General features: G+C 50.3%; 2 protein-coding genes across 10 annotated transcripts in view; one reads left to right on the plus strand and one right to left on the minus strand.

Annotated features, from left to right (window-relative positions):
* The window catches only part of LOC144670193 (putative RNA-binding protein EIF1AD), a 333511-nt gene that overhangs the window by 298146 nt on the left and 11097 nt on the right, over positions 1 to 24268 (plus strand). Inside the window, exons 1-5 of one of the 2 annotated variants that reach the window (XM_078532676.1) lie at positions 8166 to 8296; positions 10536 to 10666; positions 19787 to 19895; positions 20980 to 21088; positions 22411 to 22452. In XM_078532676.1, the coding sequence (XP_078388802.1) occupies positions 10580 to 10666; positions 19787 to 19895; positions 20980 to 21088; positions 22411 to 22452 (347 nt within the window). In that variant the 5' untranslated portion in view covers positions 8166 to 8296; positions 10536 to 10579. Of the gene's footprint in view, positions 1 to 8165; positions 8297 to 10531; positions 10667 to 19786; positions 19896 to 20979; positions 21089 to 22410; positions 22453 to 24268 lie in introns of those variants that run through there. The other variant, XM_078532677.1, reaches the window with a different exon arrangement.
* Positions 4119 to 8040, minus strand: LOC144670492 (barrier-to-autointegration factor-like). 8 transcript variants are annotated; one of them, XM_078532981.1, is made up of 3 exons: positions 7925 to 8040; positions 6217 to 6346; positions 4119 to 5123 (listed from the first exon to the last, which is right to left on the minus strand). In XM_078532981.1, the coding sequence occupies exons 2-3, from the start codon at positions 6337 to 6339 to the stop codon at positions 4977 to 4979; spliced, it is 270 nt and encodes an 89-aa protein (XP_078389107.1). In that variant the 5' UTR covers positions 6340 to 6346; positions 7925 to 8040; the 3' UTR covers positions 4119 to 4976. The 8 variants fall into 8 exon arrangements, with proteins under 8 accessions (XP_078389107.1, XP_078389112.1, XP_078389114.1 ...); XM_078532986.1 differs by having other exon boundaries at positions 6217 to 6343; positions 7925 to 7995; XM_078532988.1 differs by lacking the exon at positions 7925 to 8040 and adding an exon at positions 7790 to 7831.

The following is a 24268-nucleotide window of genomic DNA, read 5'->3' on the forward strand; positions in this document are numbered from 1 at the left end:
AGGGCAGCACACGTTACAGCCCTGGTGAATTTCTCCACACCCCCCGCCCCCCCCCCAACAAGAGATGCCCAGTGACCCAAGCTATCACTTCTGCAATGCTGAAGCACTGAAATCTTACGGGCTTAAATGGGACACGTCTCGGGTGATCTAAGGAGCCAGATTTTCTGACTGACCATGGTCAAGGTACAGGACCCGGGCTCATCCAGAACCCCGTTAGGCCGATCCTAACTTGCACAGAGTCTCATTTGGCCCATCGCCCTCTGGTGCCTGCTGACCCACACTGGCTCCCTGTCCGGCAAAACCGCAATCTTAAAATTCTCCTCCTGCTTTTCTAATCCCTCCTCCAGCCCTCACAACCCTCCGAGATCTTGGCCTTCACCCAGTTCTTACGCACCCCGATTTCCTGTCACTCCACTGTTGCCTGGACCCTGAGCTCTGGAGTTCCCTCCCTAAGCCCCTCAGTCTCTCTCCCTCCTACTTTAAGATGTTCCTTGAAACCTACCTCTTTCCGTCACCTGTATACTACAATACATTTAGGTGTAGGCCATTCGGCCCCTCGAGCCTGATTCACCCTTCGATAAGCTCATGGCTGATCTGGTTGTAGCCTCAACTCTAACTCAGCCTTGGATATATTCAATGACCCAGCCTCTACTGCTCTCTGGGGAAGAGAATTCCATAGACTAATGACCCTCTGAGAGAAAAAAATTCTCATCTCCATCTTAAATGGGAGACTCCGAATTTTTAAGCTGTTACACCTAGTTTGAGACTCGCCCACGAGGGGAAACATCCTCTCAGCATCCACCCTATCAAGTCCCCTCAGGATCTTACATGTTTCAATCAGGTCACCTCTCAGTCTCCTAACCTTCAATAGATATAGAGAAGACCTGATCGAGGTGTACAAGATTATGAAGGGCATGGACAGGGTGGATAGGGTGCAGCTGTTCCCCTTAGTTGAAGGGTCAGTTACAAGGGGGCATAAGTTCAAGGTGAGGGGCAGGAGGTTTGGGAGGGGGGATGTGAGGAAAAACTTTTTTACCCAGAGGGTGGTGACAGTCTGGAATGCGCTGCCTGGGAGGGTGGTGAAGGCGGGTTGCCTCACATCCTTTAAAAAGTACCTGGATGAGCACTTGGCATGTCATAACATTCAAGGCGATGGGCCAAGTGCTGGTAAATATGATTAGGTAGGTAGGTCAGGTGTTTCTCACGTGTCGGTGCAGACTCGATGGGCCCCTTCTGCACTGTGATAGATTGTAAATAATTGAGGCCCCAGCACTGATCCCTGTGGCACTCCACTAGTAACAGCTTCCAACCCGAAAATGACCCACTTATTCCTACCCTCTGTTTTCTGTTAGCTAACCCATCCTCTGTCCATGCTAATATGTTACCCCCTTCACCATGAGCTTATTTTGTGTAGTAACCTTTGATGTGGCAGCTTGTCAAATGCCTTCTGGAAATCCAAGTACACCACATCTTCAGGTTCCCCTTTATCCACCTTGCTTGTTACTTCCTCACAAAATTCAATTAGTGAAATATGATTTCCCTTTCACAAAACCATGCTGACTCTGCCCGATTGCATTGTCATTTTCTAAATATCCTGCTAATACCTCCTTAATAACGGACTCTAGCATTTTCCCTATGACAAGACGTTAGGCTAACTGGCCTATAGTTTCTTGCTTTGTGCCTCCCTCCTTTCTTGAACAGGGGTGTAACATGAACGATTTTCCAATCCAATGGGACCTTTCTAGAATCTAGCGAATTTTGGAAGATTACAACCAATGTATCTACGATCTCTGCAGCCGCTTCTAAAACCCTAGGATGAAAGCCACCTGGTCCAGTGGACTTGTCAACCCTTAGTTCTAAGTTTTCCCAATAATTTTGCCCTAGTGACTGTGATAGTTTTAAGTTCCTCCCTCCATTTTATCTCTTGGTTTTCAAATATTCTTTGTATATTGTTTGTCTTCTACTGAAAACAAACACAAAATATCTATTTAACATTTCCTCCAGTCTCATCCTCTTATAGACCAACACTCATTTCCTTTTTAAATACTTGTAGAAACTCTTGCTTTATATTTCTAGCTATTTTCTCTCATACTCTTAACTTCTTCCTCATTTTCTTTTAAGTAATTCTTTTCTGATTTCTACTCCGAGGGACTTACCTTTGCTTTATTTTCTCCTCAATCAAACTGATTCCATGTTTTGATCTTCTGAACTAAGGCCATCTTTCTCATAGACGTTGACAGCACAGAAGGCGGCCATTCGGCCCATCATGTCCGCACCGGTCAACAAAGATCTGACTACACGAATCCCATTTTCCAGCACTTGGCCCATAGCCCTGGAGGCTATAGCAACACCATGCTTCTTAAAGGTTACGAGAGTTTCTGACTCAACCACCCTTTCAGGCAGTGACTTCCAGACTCCCGCCACCCTCTGGGTGAAAAAGATTTCTCCTCAACGTCCCCCTTAGCCTTCTACCGTAAATCTATGCCCCCTGGTTATTGACCAAAGTTAATGGACAAAGTGCCTTTATATTCACCCTATCTATGCTCCTCATAATCTTATACACCTCTATCAGGTTCCCCCCCCACCCCCTCAGCCTTTGCTGCTCTATCATACTGTAATTCTTAATTAAGAGCTACTCCACCACCTTTTTCTAGCTTCCTGTCCTTCCAAAATGTCACATAGCCTTTAAATATTTACATCCCAGCCTTGGTCACCTTGCAACCATGTCTCTGAAATGGTTATCAGGTCATAAAGATTTATTTCTATGTGTGTCAACAATTCATCTGTTTTGTGACAGATGCAGCATGCACTCTGATACAAAAGCCTTTAACTATTTGTTTAAACCATTTTTGCAATCGTTAGCCTTATCTGCTGGTGCACTTAGGTTTGTACTCTGTCCCTTCCTGCCACGCCCTGCTTATCAATACCCATGTCACTACCCTGCTCTAATGTCTTCTCTTCATTTTACCACATCTCCTGTTAGGTGATCCCACCTCCCCACTATTTAGTTTAAAGCCCTCTCTACCACCCTAGTTATACGACTCACCAAAACACCTGATCCCAGCACAGTTCAGGTGAAGACCAATTTGCTCATGGCTCAGGTAATAATCCAGAGATAACCACCTTTGTGGTTCTGCTTTTTCATTTAGCCTCAAGTTGCTCATACTCCCTAACCAGAATCTCTTTCCTCGTTCTGTCTTTATCATTGGTACCCGCATGAACCACGACCCTTGGATCCTCCCTTTCCACTGCAAGTTCCTCTCCAGTCCAAAGCAGATGTCCCGAACCCTGGCACTGGGCAGGCAACACAGCCATCTGGGCTCTGGCTCTTGGCTGCAGAGAACTCTGTCTACCCCCTGACTATACTGTTCCCTACTACCACTACATTCCTGTTTACTCCCCCCACTTGAATGGCTTCATGTAACACGGTGCCATGGTCAGTTTACTCACCCAGATCAGAAGACCCTAGTCCAAGGGGTGTGACTGACCCCAGATCAAAGTGTCCAGGCAACTTTCATCAGCGTCTGAAGCTTGGCCCCCCCCAACTCACAAGCCTTGAGCCGCAGTCCCTTGCCTTGGTTCGCATAGGTGTCAATGAGACCCCACGTACCGCAGCTGCAACACATCACCTGCCCTGCCACCCTCAGTATTTTAATGAACCAATTATTAAATTTTAATTAATGCCCCTCGACCTGCTTGTCCACCCAATACCCCCTCAAGGAGGCTTGCTGTCAGGTGTTGCCAGTGAAGCACTCTGGGGTATTATATGATGTTAAAGAGACTGCACATGAATGCAGGTGCTGCACCCGACACTCCATTTGGATCCACAATCCCATCAAAGCCAGGTCACGCTGAATCCCTTGACCTGGAATCAATTTACAAGCTGTAATAATTAGCCTTTGCCCGCAAGTAGTTGGACCAGCGGTTTTATAAAGGGACTACCCACTGGAAAGGGCACACGAACAGAAATACACTGCCTCCCGCAGTCGGATAAGCTGGCTGCCCCATGCTTCTTTAGTCCAGCACAGGATGGGGGGCGGGGGCGGGGGAGCGGCAGACAAGAGATCCTGAGGGCAACGCAGGGGTACTGCGGAAAGAAAGGGAAATCACCAGGACTACACGCTCTCACAAACACTTTTAATGCGTTTTATTATATAAAATTTAATAACAGGCTCCCACAGCGAGCACTGAATCTCACCACTATGTGAGCACGAGGGAAATCCGATCAGAAGGGGAAAACACGGGAGTTAAGAATGAATAAAACGGTTCACAAGAAAACCAAATAGAAAATCAATTCATCGCACCTTTCTCTGGCTTCAGAAAGCAGCAAGCTCACACACACACACACACGTGCAAAAAAATAATCATAAATTCTCTGCAGAATGAGTTGTGTGCTGGGTATTAAACAGTGTACACTACAATTAACAGATCGTTTTGGAGGTTGTGTGTGGGGGGGGGTGGGGGTGTATTCCCTTGCCGAGATGCCGCCTCACACAATACCAGCCGAACAGACTCCCCGCCGCTCCTCGCAGCCCAAGTGAAAACCTCACCGGCTTAACAAAAGGACAGGCTCATTTAAGTCAAGCTTTACCTTTTGGGCGAGTGGGGGCGGGGGAGGTGCACTCGAGAAACAGGGAGGTTTAAAAACAATTCAAGCCAGGAGAAAAAAAAGTCAGTATTGGTCGTCTATACAAGCCTGCAGCGAGGCAGCCCTGTGGGTCAGTCATTCCTTCGTTGGTATTAATTCACAGTTAGCAACGCCGCCGCCCCCCCCATCCCACTGCCTCAGTACCGTCTGATCATAATCACGGCGACCAGAGAGAGGGAGCGGGAAAGAGAGAGAGAGAGAGAGAGAGGGGGAAAAGAACTCTGGGGGTGAACCGTGTGGGTCTAAAGCACAGCAGATAATTTAACGTTACTTTAAGATCGATAAAAGTACAAAGGGGAGGGCAGGAGGGGAGCTGTCGCCGGGAGCTTCACAGGAAGGCGTCGCACCACTCGCGCAGGCAGGTGTGGCAGTCGTTGCACTGCTTGGAGTTGGCCTGGCACGTGTCCTTCAGCCACTCTTTGAAGAGGTCTTCATTCTTCCTCAGCACCAGGAACTGTCCCAGCACCACGTACGCCTGAGGGATAGAAAGCAAACAGGGCACATCATCGCAACACGAGGCCATGGCAAGAACCCGTTCGTCATGAGGAGTGGCGGCAACAAAAAGAGCACAGGAGGAGGCCATTCTGCCCGCGCCAGTCCAAACAAAAACCTATCCCCCTCATCCCAGTCAAGCCCCTGTTCAACACCTGTAGGATTTGGCGGTAAGCGTTGAGGGTTTCTCCATCTATCACCCTTTCAGGCAGTGAGTTGCAGACCCCCGCACCACCCTTTCATCGAAAAGTTACTCAACTCCTCCCTAATCCTCCTGCTTTATATCCAAGTGTCCCCCATCCCAGTTATTGAGTTATTGGCCTCTGTTATCTCTATCTAGGCCCTGCGCCCCCACCCCCCACTATCATTTTATACGCCTCAATTAAATCTCCCTTCGGCCTCCTCTGTTCCAAAGGGAACAGCTCCAGCCCAACCAACCTTCCCTTGTTGCTCATTCCCTCCACCACCGATGCACAGTAGCAGCAGTGTGTGTACCATGTACAAGACGCACTGCAGGAATTCACCAAGGCTCCTTCGACAGCATCTTCCAAACCCGCGACCTCTACCATCTAGAAGGACAAGGACAGCAGATACATGGGAACACCACCACCTACAAGTTCCCCTCCAAGCCACTCACCATCCTGACTTTGAAATATATTGGCCGTTCCTTCACTGTCACTGGGTCAAAATCCTGGAACTCCCTCCCTTACAGCGCTGTGGATGTACCTACACCACACAGACTGCAGCAGTTCAAGGAAGCGGCTCACCACCATCTTCTCAAGGGGCAATTGGGGATGGGCAATAAATGCTGGGCCTAGGCAGTGACGCCCACATCCCATGAACGAATAAATATAAAAACGTCTACAGCTTTCTTCCTCACAATTTTCATGTCACCTTCACACTTCTTAATCACGAACCCTACATTTAGGTCCAAGTCATCGACATGTGACACAGCCAGGGGCCCAGCAGCAATCCCCTGCAGTTGGGGCAAACACCACAGCTGCATTTAAGTGGGGGAAGCTGGTTGAACACAAGAGCAAGAAAGGAACAGAAGGAGCTTTTTGTCAGTCACCTACCCTGTCAAATCCCTGTTCCTCCAGTCTTTTCCCGAGGGCCTCCCCGATTCCCGCCAGGCACTTCACTGACTTCTCCCCCATGGGCTCAGCCACAAAGTCTCGGTGCTTCTGTGAAGTTGTCATTGTGCTGCTGTGGCGAACAAAATCAGAACAATGTCAGGGTTTAAGAGGGTGAAATCACAAAGACAATTAACACAGGCTTGTATTCCCTTTGAGAAGCGACTTCCCCTACGTTAGTGAGGCTCCAGAGTTAAACCAAGCAGTTTGTCTGTCTGTGTCAGCTTGGATTTCCTGTCCTCAAATCTTTTGAGATAGGGGCTCGAATCCACAAGCTAACCCCGAGGTGGGAGCGCCAGCCACTTAGCCACGGCCAATGGACACACCAGCCGAGTCCTGGGGCCAGCAGATCTCTCCACCTGTGCGTGTGTGTGTTTCTTTTTAAAGAAAACGAATCGGGAACCGCTTCCACCTGGGCAGGGACAAGCTCAGGAATGTGCTGCAGGAAATGGGAGTCTCCTGCCTCGAATAGGCGCAAGGGAGGGGGGGGGGCGGGGGCGGGGGCGGGTGAGGCTCAGGCTAAAGCAAAGGTCAGAAGAGGCTGTGAGCAGGCGGACGACACACAAACCACCCCATCCCCCCCAACCCCTCACCACCCCCCCAACCCCCCACACTCACCACCCCCCCCAACCCCCACACTCACCACCCCCCCCAACCCCCACACTCACCACCCCCCCCCAACCCCCACACTCACCACCCCCCCCCAACCCCCACACTCACCACCCCCCCAACCCCCACACTCACCACCCCCCCCAACCCCCACACTCACCACCCCCCCCCAACCCCCACACTCACCACACCCCCCCCAACACCCACACTCACCACCCCCCCCAACCCCCACACTCACCACCCCCCCCCAACCCCCACACTCACCACACCCCCCCCAACACCCACACTCACCACACCCCCCCCAACACCCCCCCAACTCATCACCACCCCCCACCCTCACCACCACCCCCCCCACCACTCACCACCACCCCCCCCACCACTCACCACCACCCCCCCCACCACTCACCACCACCCCCCCCACCACTCACCACCACCCCCCCCACCACTCACCACTCACCCCCCCTCACCACTCACCCCCCCTCACCACTCACCCCCCCTCACCACTCACCCCCCCTCACCACTCACCCCCCCTCACCACTCACCCCCCCTCACCACTCACTACCCCCCCTCACCACTCACCACCCCCCCCCCAAAACCCTCACCACCCCCCCCCCAAACCCTCACCACCCCCACCAACCCCCCCAAACCCTCACCACCCCCCCCCAAACCCTCACCACCCCCACCAACCCCCCCAAACCCTCACCACCCCCCCATCCCCACCTAGACCCACACATCCACCCCGCCCCTCCCCAGCTATTCGACTGCAGGAGGCAGCACAGTCGCGAAGTGGGGGGGGGGGGGGGAGGGGCTGCCCTCAGCTCCGCACCATCTCCCGCTCTCCTTCACCTCCCAGACCTAGCCCGCGGACCCCGGGTCGGGGTCTCTCTCTCTCTCTCTCTCTCCGCACCTCCTCCTCCTCCTCCCGCCGCTGCCGCCAAAGAAAAGCTTCCGGGTCAGGACTCGCCCCCACCTCCCTCTCCCTTTAAACCCTCCCGGGCGGGCGCTGTCCAGTCCTCAGCCGCTGCTTCACTTTGGTTCCCACCTGGAAATGTAAGGATCCGCGTCCCGTCCCGTCGCCCACAGCCCCGGTGGATTCCCAGCGATTGAAGTCAGCGCCGGATTGCGGCCGCAGGCGGAAGTTGGATGAGGAGGCGGGGGGGAAGGGAGGAGGGGAATACAAAAGAGATGGGGCCGGATGTCCGGTGGGGAAGACGGTCCGGAAGTGGACTGGGGGAAGGGAAGCGAGGACAGAGCAGAGAAGGGAATCGACCGGAAGCGGACGGGGGAAGGAAAGGAGTGGACGGGCCGGAAGTGGGGGAATGGAAGCGAGGCCGGACCGGAAGCCTTCGCGCGGAATAAAAAGGACGTCGGACCGGATGTCCCGCTGAGCGACCATGGAGGCAGCAGAAGCCAGGTGAGTGGTGGTAGCCGGTGTGCGGGCTCTCCTGAATCTGGGGCGGCCCCTTGCACCTGCCCCTGGGGGAGCTTCTGAAATCTTCCACCGGTTTTTAACCCAGGCTCCCTGCCTCAGATCTTCGGCTGTGGAAGCCCTCACCCCATCACTTTGTTCCCTCCTGATTGGACCGTTCCCACAGTCCCCGGGCCCTCGATGGGGGAAATAGAGAGGGGCCTTTTCCTCTGGTGCTGGGGATTAAGACGAGGTCCTCGTCTTGGGTCCCATCATCTTTAACAATTAGGCCGTCTGAGCAGCGAAATCAGGCTGCACTCACTCCCACAAAGGGAGGTTTAAAATTTCATGATCTCTCTTCCCCTCCCCATCCCACAAAGAAAAACACTGGGGTGGGGGTTTGAGTGGGATGATCTGAGTTTATCAATGGAATAGGAATCGGGTATCAGAACCCTAGATGACTCGAGCTGCTGAGGCCAATTTCGGGTGAACATACGAATTAGGAGGAGGCCATTCGGCCTCTCGAGCCTGCTGCACATTCAATAAGATCTTGGTGCATCTGACTGTGACCTCAACTGCGCTCTCCTGTCTACCCCCAGTAACCTTTGATTTGCTTGTTAGTCAAGAATCTATCTACCTCTGCCTTAAAAATATCCAAATCTTAAAAAACTCTGCCTCCACCGCTCTCCAGGGAAGGGAAATCTACAGACTGCCGGGTGGTCCGCAGGAGTCATTGCTGAGACTTTCCTCTCCTCTTCCCCACCCCCCCCCCCAAAACTTCCTGGCAACCCCTCCAGCCTGATACTTTTATCCACTTACTGGATCTCGCTCAAAGCAAGTTCAGTAACTGAAGTAAAAGCAAAATACCGCAGCTGCTGGAAATACCCAGCAGGTCTGGCAGCTCTTCTGTGGAGAGGAACTGAGTTAACGTTTCAAATTGAATGACTTTTCTTCAGAGCTAAAGGAAGGCAGAATTATGATGGATTTTTATAACTGTCAAGAGGGGGTAGGAAGAACATCATCAAGGCCTGGGATAGGGTAGAGGGTGGGAGAGATTAAATGACAAATATGTCATGGAACAAAAATGATAACGGGTGTACTAAAGAAGCAAAGCATTGGTCCAGAGTGAGTGTGAATGATGGAATAACGAACGGCTCTGACTGAAAGCAAAACAAAAACTTGAAAAACAGATTCAGATTGGCACATGGTTTAAAAAAAAATCAAAATGGTGGACAGAATTCATGGCCTGAAATTAAAACTGGAATTGAAACTCTCTTTCCTGCCCCACCCCCCCAGGACCTGCTGACTATTTCCAGCACTTGCTGTTTTTCATTTCAGTTCAATCAATCCTTGACTTCAGGAGTTTTTAATCCTAATAATCTGACTGCTAAATACAGATTGTTAGTGCAGGATCATTAGCCAGTGACTGGGCACTACCTGCACTTATTCCCTTCCCTCCCATCTCCCTAACGTTGAGATCGTCCAAACCTTTGCCAGCCTGTAATGCAAATTCACCCCAAAGTTTGTGCTCGCTGACATATGCTGGCTCCCAGTCTGGCAACTCCTCCGTCTAAAAAAAACTTTCATCCTTGTTTTCAAATCCCTCCATTGCTTCACCCAATCCCTATTTCTGTAACACCCCCCTCCCCCCACCCAGCCCCGCTGGCTTCACAAATTTCGGAGATCTCGGCATCTGGCCTCTGGGGCATCTCTGATTTTTCTGCCATAGTTAAATGGGGTGGAGGGGGGTCTTACAAGAACATAAGAACTAGGAGCAGGAGTAGGCAATTCAGCCCCTCGAGCCTGCCCCACCATTCATTACGATCATGGCTGACCTCATTTTGGCCTCAACTCCAATTTTCCGCCCTCTCCTCATAACCTTTCAACCCGTTACTAATTAAAAATCTGTCTATCTCCTCCTTAAATTTATTCAGCGTCCCTCTGAGGTAATGAATTCCACAGATTCACGACCCTTTGAGAAAAGTAATTTCTCCTCATCTCTGATTTAAATCTACCACCCCTTAGCCTAAAACTATGGCCTTTCGTTCTAGAATGCCCCACAAGGGGAAACATCCGCTCCACGTCTACTTTGTCTATCCCCTTTAGCATCTTATATACCTCAATTAGATCTCCTCTCATCCTTCTCAACTCTAGTCTGGGGTACTAGGTAAATGCAAGTTGCTGATATTACCCTGGCCCAGAGTCTGGCACTGACCTGTATTCACACCTATGTCTCTTCTTGCAGGTTTTTACTGGATTCCTAGCTGAACGTGTTGTCCAGAGCCCAAGATGTCCCAGGCGACAAAGAGGAAACACGTGGTCAAGGAGGTACTGGGAGATTATGAGCCACCTTCAGAGAAGCAACAAATTGTGCGGGTAAGGAGGTACCCAGGCCCCGGCCCAGCTCATCACCGACTCATTGGTAACGTTAGGCACAGGATGCAGCCTTGGCATCCTCACTGACTCTCACTGGGGTACGGGTCCCACACACGCACTGACTCTCACTGGGGTACGGGTCCCACACACACTGACTCTCACTGGGGTACGGGCCCCACACACACTGACTCTCACTGGGGTATGGGTCCCACACACACTGACTCTCACTGGGGTACAGGTCCCACGCACACTGACTCTCACTGGGGTACGGCTCCCACACACACTGACTCTCACTGGGGTACGGGTCCCACACACACTGACTCTCACTGGGGTACGGGCCCCACACACACTGACTCTCACTGGGGTATGGGTCCCACACACACTGACTCTCACTGGGGTACGGGTCCCACACACACTGACTCTCTCTGGGGTACGGGTCCCACACACACTGACTCTCACTGGGGTACGGGACACACACACACTGACTCTCACTGGGGTACGGGTCCCACACACACACTGACTCTCACTTGAGTACGGATCCCACACACACTGACTCTCACTGGAGTATTGGTCCCAGTCACACTGACTCTCACTGGTGTACGGGTTCCACACACACTGACTCTCACTGGAGTATTGGTCCCACACACACCGACTCTCACTGGGGTACGGGTCCCATACACGCTGACTCTCACTGGGGTACGGGTTCCACACACACCGACTCTCACTGGGGTACGGGTCCCACACACACTGACTCTAACTGGAGTATTGGTCCCAGTCACACTGACTCACTGGGGTACGGGTCCCACACACACTGACTCTCACTGGGGTACGGGTCCCACACACACTGACTCTCACTGGGGTACGGGTCCCACACACACTGACTCTCACTGGGGTACGGGTCCCACACACACTGACTCTAACTGGAGTATTGGTCCCAGTCACACTGACTCTCACTGGGGTACGGGTCCCACACACACTGACTGTCACTGGGGTACGGGTCCCACACACACTGACTCTCACTGGGGTACGGGTCCCACACACACCGACTCTCACTGGGGTACGGGTCCCACACACACTGACTCTAACTGGAGTATTGGTCCCAGTCACACTGACTCTCACTGGGGTACCGGTTCTGTGAGTGTAGCCTGTAAGATTTTGGCTGTTACCTTATTTGTACCGAATAGTACATTGCTCATAGTGAGTAAGCAGCAGAATATGTCTATTAACTTACAGGCAGGCGGTCTGTTCAATGGACCTCACACTCTGAGCTTGACCTTCAGTGACTTTAATCCAAGCTGGCAACAGGTCTCTGGGGTGCCTTGACTTTTATACTCGCTCACAATCAAAGCATGTCACCTGACAGAATTCCCCTCCCCTCGCACCATTTTTATGCGCATATTCAGCATATCCATCAAGTAGTGACTGGGCCCTTCCTCATCTGTGCCTTACAAAGACTCTGTGCCTTGCTGCCTGGTAAAACTTGGCTCCTCCCTCTCAGTATTTCCCCCTCAGTCCCATTGCCAGCTTAGTTTCTGTTAATCATCTTGATTCTTATCGCGTTGACCCGTGTTGTAATCTGATCCATTCTATTGTTCTTGCTTGATTTAATCTGCATTGCGGAGAGAGAAACAGAGTTGATGTTTCGAGTTCGACATGACTCTTGCCCCAGAACTGAAGGAAGGCAGAAATGTGATGGGTTCTGAGAGGGTGGGCATAAGAAAAAGGAGCAGGAGTAGGCCATTCAGCCCTCTGACCCCACGCCACTATTTAAAAATTTTTTTATTCATTCATGGGACTGTGGGCTTCGCTGGCTGGGCCCAGCATTTACTGCCCATCCCTAATTGCCCCTTGAGAAGGTGGTGGTGAGCTGCCTTCTTGAGCCGCTGCAGTCCCTGTGGTGTAGGTACACCCACAGTGTTGTTAGGGAGGGAGTTCCAGGATTTTGACCCAGCGACAGTGAAGGAACGGCCGATATATTTCCAAGTCAGGATGGTGAGTGGCTTATAGGGGAACTTGCAGGTGGTGGTGTTCCCACCTATCTGCTGCCCTTGTCCTTCTAGATGGTAGTGGTTGTGGGATTGGAAGGTGCTGCCTAAGGAGACTTGGTGAGTTCCTGATGTGCACCTTGTAGATGGTAAACACTGCTGCTACTGTGTGTCAGTGGTGGAGGGAGTGAATGTTTGTGGATGTGGTGCCAATCAAGCGGAGCTGCTTTGTCCTGGACGGTGTCGAGCTTCTTGAGTGTTGTTAGAGCTGCACTCATGCAGGCAAATGGAGAATATTCCCGTCACATTCCTGACTTGTGCCTTGTAGATGTTGGAAGGCTTTGGGGAGTCAGGAGGTGAGTTACTAATGCAGGATTCCTAGCCTCTGACCTGCTCTTGTAGCCACAGTATTTGTCTGGCTAGTCCAGTTTAGTTTATGGTCAATGGTAACACCCCCAGGATGTTGCTAGTGGGGGGATTCAGCAATGGTAATGCCATTGAATGTCATGGGGCGATGGTTAGATTCTCTCTTGTTGGAAATGGTCATTGCCACTTGTGTGGTGTGAATGTTATTTGCCACTTGTCAGCCCAAGCCTGGATATTGTCCTGGTCTTACTGCATTTGGACATGGACTGCTTCAGTATCTGAGGAGTTGCGAATGGTGCTGAACATTGTGCAATCATCAGTGAACATCCCCACTTCTGACCTTATGATGGAAGGAAGGTCATTGATGAAGCAGCTGAAGATGGTTGGGCTGAGGACACTACTCTGAGGAACTCCTGCAGTGATGTCCTGGAGCTGAGATGATTGACCATCAACAACCACAGCCATCTTCCTTTGTGCTCAGTAATACTCCAACCAGAAGAGAGTTTTCCCCCTGATTCCCATTGACTCCAGTTTTGCTCGGGCTCCTTGATGCCACACTCGGTCAAATGCTGCCTTGATGTCAAGGGCAGTCACTCTCACCTCACCTTGGGAGGTCAGCTCTATTGCCCATGTTTGAACCAAGGCTGTAGTGAGGTTAGGAGCTGAGTGGCCTGACAGAACCCAAACAGGGTGTCAATGAGCAGGTTTTTGCTAAGCAAATGCCACTTAATAGCACTGTTGATGACCCCCTTAGCTTGGCAAGTTCTGGAGCACAAGCCGTCAGTACTATTGGCGGAATATTGTCAGGGCCCATAGTCTTTGCCGTATCCAGTGCCTTCATCCATTTCTTGATGTCACGTGGAGTGAATTGAATTGGCTGAAGACTGGCATCTGTGATGTTGGGGACCTCTGGAGAAGGCTGAGATGGATCATCCACTCAACACTTCTGGCTGAAGATTGTAGCAAATGCTTCAGCCTTACCTTTTGCACTGATGTGCTGGGCTCCCCCCCATCGTTGAGGATGGGGATATTTGTGGAGCCTCCTCCTCCAGTGAGTTGTTTAATTGTCCACCACCATTCACGGCTGGATGTGGCAGGACTGCAGAGCTTAGATCTGACCCATTGGTTGTGGGATTGCTTAGCTCTGTCTGTCACTTGCTGCTTATGCTGTTTGGCACGCAAGTAGTCCTGTGTTGTAGCTTCATCAGTTTGACAGCTCATTTTTAGGTATGCCTGGTGCTGCTCCTGGCATGCCCTCCTGCACTCTTCATTGAACCAGGGTTGGTCCCCTGGCTTGATGGTAATGGCAGAGTGGGGGCTATGCTGGGCCATGAGGTTACAGATTGTGTTTGAGTACAATTCTGCTGCTGCAGATGGCCCACAGCGCCTCATGGTTGCCCAGTCTTGAGTTGCTAGATCTGTTTGAAATCTATCCCATTTAGAATGGTGGTAGGGCAACGCAATACGATGAAGGGTATCCTCGATGTGAAGCTGGGACATTGTCTCCACAACGACTGTGCGGTGGTCACTCCTACCAATACTGTCATGGACAGATGCAGGCAGGTTGGTGAGGTTCCTCTACCACCTGCCGCAGACCCAATCTAACAGCTATGTCCTTTAGGACTTGGCCAGTAGTGGTGCTACCGAGCCACTCTTGGTGATGGACATTGAAGTCCCCCACCCAGGGGTACATTCTGCACCCTTGCCACCCTCAGTGCTTCCTCCAAGTGGTGTTCAACATGGAGAAGCACTGATTCATCAGCTGAGGGAGGGCGGTACGTGGTAATCAGCTGGAGGTTTCCTTGCCCATGTTTGACCTGATGCCACGAGACTTTCTGGAGGACTCCCGGGGCAACTCCCTCCCGACTGTGCCGCCACCTCTGCTGAGTCTGTCCTGTTGGTGGGACAGGATGTCGTGAGGCAGCTCTCCCACTAGCCCCCAGATGTAAGGAGGACTCTGCAGGGTTGACGAGGGCTGAGTTTGCTGTTATCATTTCCTTGGTCGATGCTGGGTGATCCGTCCGGTTTCATTTCGTTTTTGAGACTTTGTAGCCATTACATTGCTTGGTCTGGAGTCACATGTAGACCAGATTTAGTGAACCCACAATAGATTTTTAATTCCAGATTTCTGTTGAATTCCACCATCTTCCGTGGCGGGATTTGAACCTGGATCCCCAGAGCATTGCCCTGAGTGTCTGGATTACTAGCGACAGTACCACTATGCCATTGCCTCCCCAGTGTGTTGTGACCACAGCCAGTGTTAATTGCTGCACAAACCAAATCCCAGAGGGAAACTTGGCTTACAGGCCAGACCTTGTTTTTTTTGTATTCTGAAAACAAGAAGATGATGTACTGATCTTGGCAGTAAGAGATCCAGTAACACTTCTGGAACTTTAATTTACAAAAATAAAATAAAACTTAAGCACATAAGATTACGGTTACACAATTAAGGTTAGTCGTTCAAAAAAAACCTCTACTTGGTCAAACCCACTAATACACACCGGCCAGGCAGCACTCCCTTATTGATGTTAACTATAAAAGAAATCCAGTAACATTACACAAGGCAAACTGCTGTAGCTTCAATAAAGGCCTACCGCATGACCTCTACCCTCTTCCACTCTGCAGTGGAAACCACTTCAGAATAAAACTGCTTGTTGCAGCCCAAGACTTTTCTGGCTTGACTGGATGGTTGATTCAAACTGCCCTTCCTCCCAGCCCAGAGCTAATAGCTCCCAGCTCAGCTCCAGCTTTCTTTAGCTAAGCCCGCCTCAGTAACTCTAAAATACTGTTTTTTTTCCCCCTTTCATCTCCAGTTCTCACACCTCTTTGAAATTCAAATCCTTCCCAATATTAAAATCTTTTATGTCTATCTTGTCTTTGCTTTCGGGTCAATAAAATATATCCCCACTACTATTTACCTATGGAACCCCTGCAAGATGCAAACATGTTTCTTGTTGCCTCCGACTCCCTTTTGATACTCAAACAAACTCTCAACTTATCTAAAAATGCAAATGTTAGTTCTAACCTATTTACTTGTGCCTCAAACTTAACACCTCTATCCTTTTCATGTTTCAAAACCACCCCCCCCCCGCCCCCGACAATCTGACTCCTATCAATCTCTTGCCCAGCTTATTTAAATCATAGACACGCGCACACACACCCTTCTTTACAAAATGACACAATATTCCCCAAAATATTAAAAAATAACCTCCGTGCTCACAAATGAGATCATGGCAGACCTTGTACTTCAACACCATTTTCCTACGCTTTCCTCATATCCCTCGATGTTTTTATTACGTAGAAATCTATCGATCTCGGTCTTGAACATACTCGATGACTGAGCCTCCACAGCCCTCTGGGGCAGAGAATTCCAAAGATTCACCGCCCTCATAGTGAAGAAATTCCTCCTCCATCTCAGTCCCAAATGGCCTACCCCTCATTCTGAGACTGTATCCCCTGGTTTTAGATCCCCCAGCCAGGAGAAACGTCCCTCCTGACGAGCCCTGTAGGAATTTTGTACGTTTAAATGAGATCATCTCTCATTCTTCGAAACTCCAGAGAATAAAGGTCCAGTCTATTTAATCATTCCTCATAGGACAATCCCTCCGTCCCAAGAATTAATTGGGTGAACCTTTGTTGCACTCCCTCTATGGCAAGTATATCTTTCCTTAGGTAAAGAGAACGGCACACAATACTCCAAGTGTGGTCTCACCAAGGATCTTTATAATTGCACTAAGACATCTTTACTCCTATACTCAAATCCTGTTGTAATGAAGGCCAATGTACCACTTGTATTAATTGCTTGCTGTAACTGCATGTTAGCTTTCAGTGACCCATGAGCAAGGACATCCAGATCCCTTTGAAGTTCAACGCTTGCCAGCCTCTCACCATTTAGGAAATACTCTGTGTTTCCGTTTTTCCTACCAAAGTGGATAAGCTCTCATTTCTCCACATTGTATTCCGTCTGCCAAATTTTTGCCCACCCGCTTAGCCTCTCCAAATCCCCTCGAAGTGTCTCTGCACCCTCCTGACAACTCTCACTCCCACCTAGTTTTTGTGTCATCTGCAAACTTGGAAATACTACGTTTAATCCCCCACATCCAAATCATTGCTATAGATTGTGAATAGCTGGGGCCCAAGCACTGATGGTTGCGGTACCCCACTAGTCACAGCCTGAGAATGACCCATTTATTCCTACTCTCTGTTTTCTGTCCGTTAACCAGTTCTCAGTCTGTGCCAGTGTCTCCAGCCCAGAGCAGATGTGCCGAGCACTGGCACTGGGTGGGCAACATAACCACCTGGACTTGCGCCCTTGACTGCAGAAAATAGTATCTGTCCCCCTGACTATACTGTCTCCCATCACTACCACACTCCTCTTCACGCCCTACACTTGAATGGTACCCTTCACCATGGTGCCATGGTCAGTCCACTCATCCACATAGGTAGCAAGCACCTCATACCTGTTGGACAAAGTCAGGGGCTGAAGCTCCTCCATCACTACATGCTGGTCCCCCTTACCTGCCTGACTCGCAGTCACATCCTCCTGTCCCTGACCATTGACCAACTCTTTAGGTTCTGAAGGTCCCACACACACTGGGGTATAGGTGCCACACACACCGACTTTCACTGGGGTACGGCTACCACACTTGCTGACTCTCACTGGGGTATGGGTCCCACACACCGACTTTCACTGGAGTATGGGTCTCACACACCGACTCTCACTGGGGTACAGCTCCCACACACTGACTCTCGCTGGGGTACGGGTCCCACACACACTGACTCTCACTGGGGTACGGGTCCCACACACACTGACTCTCACTGGGGTACGGGTCCCACACACACTGACTCTCACTGGGGTACGCGTCCCACACACACTGACTCTCACTGGGGTACGGGTCCCACACACACTGACTCTCACTGGGGTACGCGTCCCACACACACTGACTCTCACTGGGGTATGGGTCGTACACACACTGAACCTCACTGGGGTGTGGGTCCCAAAGATCCTGGACGCTCTCCTGTGACCTTCGACATTGAATTTCAGAAGACTATTTGGCTGCAAAAGTCATCACAGCAAAGCAGAACGCCGTATAAACATATGAATTAGGAGCAGGAGTAGGCCACTCAGCCTCTCAAGCCTGCTCCACTATTCAATAAGATCATGGCTCATCTGACTGTAACCTCAACTCCACATTCTCACCTACTTCTGATAACCTTTCACCCTCTTATTTATCAAGAGCCTATCCAGCTCTGCCTTAAAAATATTCAGAGACCCTACTCCCACTGCCTTTTGAGGAAGAGCTCCAAAGACTCACTACCCTCTGAGTGGAAACATCTCTCCTCATCTCTGCCTTAAATGAGCGACCGCTTATTTTAAGCACCTTTTCAGGTGTCAGTGGGCAGTGCTCAAGAGCTGATTTTATTTTTGCCTGTTTGCTTCAGAGTTGTGCTGGTTCAATCCGGTTTCTGAACTGCTTGCACGTTCACAGAATCTCACAGTGCAGAAGAGGCCCTTCGGCCCATCGAGTCTGCACCGACACGTGAGAAACACCTGACCTACCTACCTAATCCCATTTACCAGCACTTGGCCCATAGCCTTGAAGGTTATGAAGTGCCAAGTGCTCATCCAGGTACTTTTTAAAGGAAGTGAGACAACCCGCCTCCACCACCCTCCCAGGCAGTGCATTCCAGACCGTCACCGCCCTCTGGGTAAAAAGGTTTTTCCTCACACACCCCCCTAAACCTCCTGCCCCTCACCTTGAACTCTGTCCCCTCGTGACTGACTGTTCAACTAAAAGGAACAGCTGCTCCCTATTCACCCTGTCCATGCCCCTCATAATCTTGTACACCTCGATCAGGTCGCCCCCTCAGTCTTCTCTGCTCCAACGAAAACAACCCAAATCTGTCCAGCCTCTCTTCATAACTTAAATGTTTCATCCCAGGCAACATCCTGGTGAATCTCCTCTGCACCCTCTCCAGTGCAATCACATCCTTCCTATAATGTGGCGACTAGAACTGCACACAGTACTCCAGCTGTGGCCTCACCAAGGTTCTATACAACTCCAACATGACGTTCTGGAGGTTAGACAGTGTTGCTTGGACAGGATAGATGATGACAGGTCAGTGCGGACCACACTCTTGTCCCTGGTGGAGCAGGACTGGATGTGTTCCAGGACTGGACTGCCTCTGCCTTAGTAACACTGTCAGCATTAAGCGATGGAGCAGAGATACATTAAGAGTTCTAAATGTTTGTGGTTAAAAACAATCACTTGGTAGTACAAAACTTGAATATTGTTAAAGCCCAAACTTTTTATTTTGCACTCGTCAGGACAAACACAAGAATATCAAATTTCAGACAACAACAATTTATATTATAGGAGAAGTTTGGGGAGACTATAGTTCCCTGTTGCTTTCTCCATGGCAACGCCTCGGCCAATCAGAGATAACTTGCTAGCCAATCAGAGATAACTTGCTAGCCAATCAGAGATAACTTGCTAGCCAATCAGAGATAACTTGCTAGCCAATCAGCAGTACTCCTTTCTCCTGTGTATAAATTATTATGATTGTTTAAAATTTGGCGTTCTTGCATTTGTCCTGATGAGTGCAAGACGAAAAGCTTCGGCAACATGCCCCCCTCTTTACAGCACTGTTCAAGTTATTGTAGCACCCTGGTGCCAAGTACTGTGGGAGTGCTGCGTTGTCGGAGGAGCCATCTGTTTGGTGAGACTCGTGTGCCCTCTCAAGATTTCTGTCGCATCGTTTCCCGCAGGTGGTCGGATCGCCAGGAAACAACCTTCACGAAGTGGAAACTGCACAGGGAGAGCGGTTCCTCGCCAGCATGCCCACCAAATTTCGCAAGAACATCTGGATCAAGCGGGGTACGGGCGTGTCTGAACACGGGGCGTCCATTGTATAGCTGCCGCCTCGCGCCAGTCCGCTAACTCATTGTGTCGCGCAGTGTCCGCAACTTCCGGCAGCACGCAGCTGGCTGGCAGGGTTTGGGGTGGAGTGGGGGAGGGGGGGTCAGGGGTGTCATCGTTGTTGGGGTGAGGCTCCTTTTAAACTGAGACAGCAAGGCGAGAGTGCGCCAGAACAACTGCGCATAATCTGGGCGACTGGCTGATCTCTGGGTGGGACATTAGGGACAGTCGGGCTAATTTCTGTGTTCTTGCTGTCAATATCAGAACCTGGGGGAGGGGAATTTAACTCGGGAGAGGCCGGGGCAATGAAGCCCTAAGCTCTCCTGCTCCCTGCGAACTGAGGGCTAAAGGCTGTGTTTATGCTGCAGCGTTAGGGGGAGCACTTCCTGCACATGTTCAGTGTCAGTTGCTGCATTAAAATGAACAAGTTGGCTTGACACAGACTAACGATAAAGTTCAAATTACCCATTTTTTGACTCTGTGCAGTCCTTGCTCAATTGCAAGTTCTTATATCCACTTTATCAATCACTATTCAACAGTTCCCTCTAAAATATGCCTCCAGTGATTCAATGAATGCTGCAGAAACATAATCGGGAAATTTCAGTAAATGAAATTCCCCACTTCCAATGAGATCCAAGCCTTTGGAGAATTGATCGTAATAATTTTCGGTCAAAGTTAATAAAGTATTTTTGGAATAGAATACTTAAGAAATTTAGTACCTCGGGTAAGATTCACAGCAGTGTCCTTGGGATTAAGTGTTGACTATCATCCGACTGAGCTACCTGGGCTGTGAGGGGGGTTCCCAGTACAAAGCCTTAAAGGTCCGGGGGAAATATAGCATTTAAATAAAGTAGTTTATTTTTTTGGTCGGATTTATAATGGATTGTGGCACATTAATGGGAGTTTTGTGTGGGGCTTTTGGTCCGCTCTGTAGTAATTCTAATATAGAAGGATTCCATCCTGCCAGACTCCCAGTCAGTAGCAGCAGTTAATGCCAACAAAACCGCCGATGTTCTGCGTGTGCTTTTTCCCCCCCATTCAGGTGACTTTCTGATCGTGGACCCCATCAAAGAAGGGGACAAGGTGAAGGCAGAAATTAACTCCATCCTGTACAAGGAGCACATCAAGCAGCTCAGGAAAGAAGGACTGTGGTAAGATACCATTTGAGGATTGAGGAAAGGGTACATTCACATCAGTGTTTTGGCAGCCCTTCACTAAGGTTACCGGATGGTAATAATTGCGGCTTCTCCCAGACAGGTCTCCAGATCCAGACGATAACCCTCCCCCCCCACCCCCCAACCAATTGAAGGGACACTGCGATTCCTGGCTTTCAGAAGTCGGCCGTGGTTCGGTGCATAGTACTCTTGTGCCCCTCCAACAGTGCAGCACTCCCTCAGTACGGCCCCTGCTACAGGGAGTGGCGTGCCGTTGGAGGGTCAGCGCTGAGGGAGCGGCGCGCCGTCGGAGGGTCAGCGCTGAGGGAGCGGCGCGCCGTCGGAGGGTCAGCGCTGAGGGAGCGGCGCGCCGTCGGAGGGTCAGCGCTGAGGGAGCGGCGCGCCGTCGGAGGGTCAGCGCTGAGGGAGCGGCGCGCCGTCGGAGGGTCAGCGCTGAGGGAGCGGCGCGCCGTCGGAGGGTCAGCGCTGAGGGAGCGGCGCACCGTCGGAGGGTCAGCGCTGAGGGAGCGGCGCTCTGTCGGAGGGTCGGCGCTCCGTCGGAGGGTCGGCGCTGAGGGAGCGGCGCTCCGTCGGAGGGTCGGCGCTGAGGGAGCGGCGCTCCGTCGGAGGGTCAGCGCTGAGGGAGCGGCGCTCCGTCGGAGGGTCAGCGCTGAGGGAGTGGCGTGCCGTCGGAGGGTCAGTGCTGAGGGAGCGGCGCGCCGTCGGAGGGTCAGTGCTGTAGGAGGGTTGGCGCTGTCTTTCAGATGAGACGTTAAATCAAGGCCCCATCTAGCGTCTCAAGTGAAAGATCCCACAGCCACTTTTGGAAGGAGCGGGGTTGCGGGGGAAGGAGACGTGTTCTCCCCGGTGTCTTGGGGCCAATGTTTATCCCTCAGCCAAGGTGATTAAAAATGATCTGGTTGTTTTCATATTGTTGTTTGTGGGAGCTTGCTGTGCATGAATTGGCTGCTGCATTTCCTACATCACAACAGTGACCACACTTAAACAAACTCCATTGGCTTTGAAACACTCTGTGACATCCTGAGGATGTAGAAGGTGCTATAGAAATGCAAGCTTTCCTTTTTAGCTTTTTGGGGGCTGGGGGGGGGGTGGCGGGCGGTAGCTGTGGCGGGGGTTACAAGAGGATGGATCATACCGGCTTAAAGTCATGGCTGGGCGTGAGGCAGTGGGAGGGCAAATGAAAGGGGGATGCTGGGCAATGAGGGAAAGGAAATGGGCGGCAGTGAGGATAATTGTTAGTCTGTGCAGACCCTGCCTCTGACGCATATTCCTTCCTGTCCCCCCCCCCTCCCCTCAAGGCCTGCCAGCTTCTCAGACCCAGTGACGGAGAGCACTGTGAGGTGAGTGTCATCGTCTCAAACTGTGCCAACATGGCCCATCTTCAGGGTGAGGCACTCAATGCCCACTGTCTATCTCTCTCTCTCTCTGCCTAGAACAGGCACCGTCTGTAAAAAGCCTATGTTCCTTCACGCAGGTGCGTGTCTGTCTGTGTATCCAGCTCCCTGGGAGAGGTCACATTGTGAAACATGACTCCGGCCCCCTCACTCGGCTCAGCTCTTTCCCGATCTTTGTGTATTGGGCAGGGACTCCGTACTCAGTCGGCAGTGACTTAGTACTCAGTGGACAGAAAGCACTCGTTTCCAGTGGTCCTCAGCCCTGTCTCAGCTCATCTGCTGCTGAAGCCCTCGTATGCGTTTGTTACCTCTAGACTCGACTACTCCGATGCACTCCCAGCTGGTCTGCCACACTCCACCCTCCATAAACCTCAGTTTATCCAAAACTCTGCTGCCTGTGTCTTAACCCTCACCGAGTCCCATTCCCATATCACCCCCTGTTCTCGCTGACCTACATTGGCTCTCAGTTGAGTGTGACGTGTTGATTTTAAAATTCTCATTCTTGTAAGAGCCTCGCTTTTATTTCAGTATCCTCCTCCAGCCTCTCTTTTATCTGACACCTCCTCCCACCTTACAACCCTCCCTATCTCTATATCCTCCTTGTTGTGGCAGGCGGATGGTAAATGCCAAGCTGCCCAAATCCCAGAGGCAAACTTGAAGCAGCTGCCACAACTATTGTACTTATTTTGAGATGCAGTCTTTGAATTCGGTATAAGGCAGCCACCGAGTCTTATAGGTTTCTTACCAAACTAAATTAAACCTTTATTAATAGAAGAAATGATTTTGAGCACATACATAGATCTACAAATTACTACTATGATAACTTCTAAATCCCTTAATTAACCTAAACCCCAGTTACACCTTCGTTAAGGCAATAGTGAGACACATAGCTTTTAAATGACCCAGTCAAAGTAACACACAATACCCTGAGCAGTCGAATTCAAAGTGAGTTTTTCTCAGCTTCAGTTCCTTGTAGACAGCAGCTTGAGGCTTAGATGCTGGACGCTTTTCACGTTTGTGTTAGATCTTAGAATGCCTGCCCTTACACACAGCCTTCACTCCTTTATACATATTTTCCCATTTAAATGCAAATTCCCATTGTTTCACTATGCCTTTGGACTTTACCTCTCTAATAATAAAATTATAACATAATAATAGTACCAATTTTACCAGTAATCTTTGGGAAAAATAAACACTGTTTAACTTCTCCTGGCTAGGTGTAACATTTAACCCGCTCTTTTTGAATTCAAGCTAATCTGTTTCACTTAAAAATGCAAACGTTCCCTTTAGACCTTACATTCAAAAACTTCCTCCATGTTTACCTACTTAACATTTCAAACCTAGCTTATCTTATACATCAAAGCCTTCAGACCAGCTGCTTTTAATTCAATTAAGTCCCACACACGCACTCACACAGGCCCCACTTTAATATACTTTACAATAAATGTCAATAACATGAAAATTATGTCCTCCTGACATCCCCCTCCTCCTTTAAAAAAAAAATAACTGTCATAATTTAAAAAGACTGCTTCATTTTTCTGAACCCATCTTTTACTACTGCCTATACTTATTACACTATTACATTACCAGATGCATGCATTATCATAATATATATACAAATCCTTGGTATCATTCCAGTCCAGTGTCCAGGTTTTAAGTGTCCAATTTTCCCTTTAAGCTTCAAACCCTTGACAATGCATCTGTGATCAGATTTTCACAGCCCACCATGTGACTCCAGAACTGAACTGAGTAGAAATAGGAA

The sequence above is a fragment of the Cetorhinus maximus genome, chromosome 31, assembly GCF_964194155.1.
Source record: "Cetorhinus maximus chromosome 31, sCetMax3.hap1.1, whole genome shotgun sequence".
NCBI lineage: Eukaryota > Metazoa > Chordata > Chondrichthyes > Lamniformes > Cetorhinidae > Cetorhinus > Cetorhinus maximus.

Bases quoted from the DNA above. Each gene is read 5' to 3' on its own strand.
- LOC144670492 (XM_078532981.1), bottom strand. From the start codon at position 6,339: ATGACAACTTCACAGAAGCACCGAGACTTTGTGGCTGAGCCCATGGGG. The intron at 5,124-6,216 runs GTAGGTGACTGA...TCTATCCCTCAG, and splicing joins AGGAACAGGGATTTGACAGG to GCGTACGTGGTGCTGGGACA.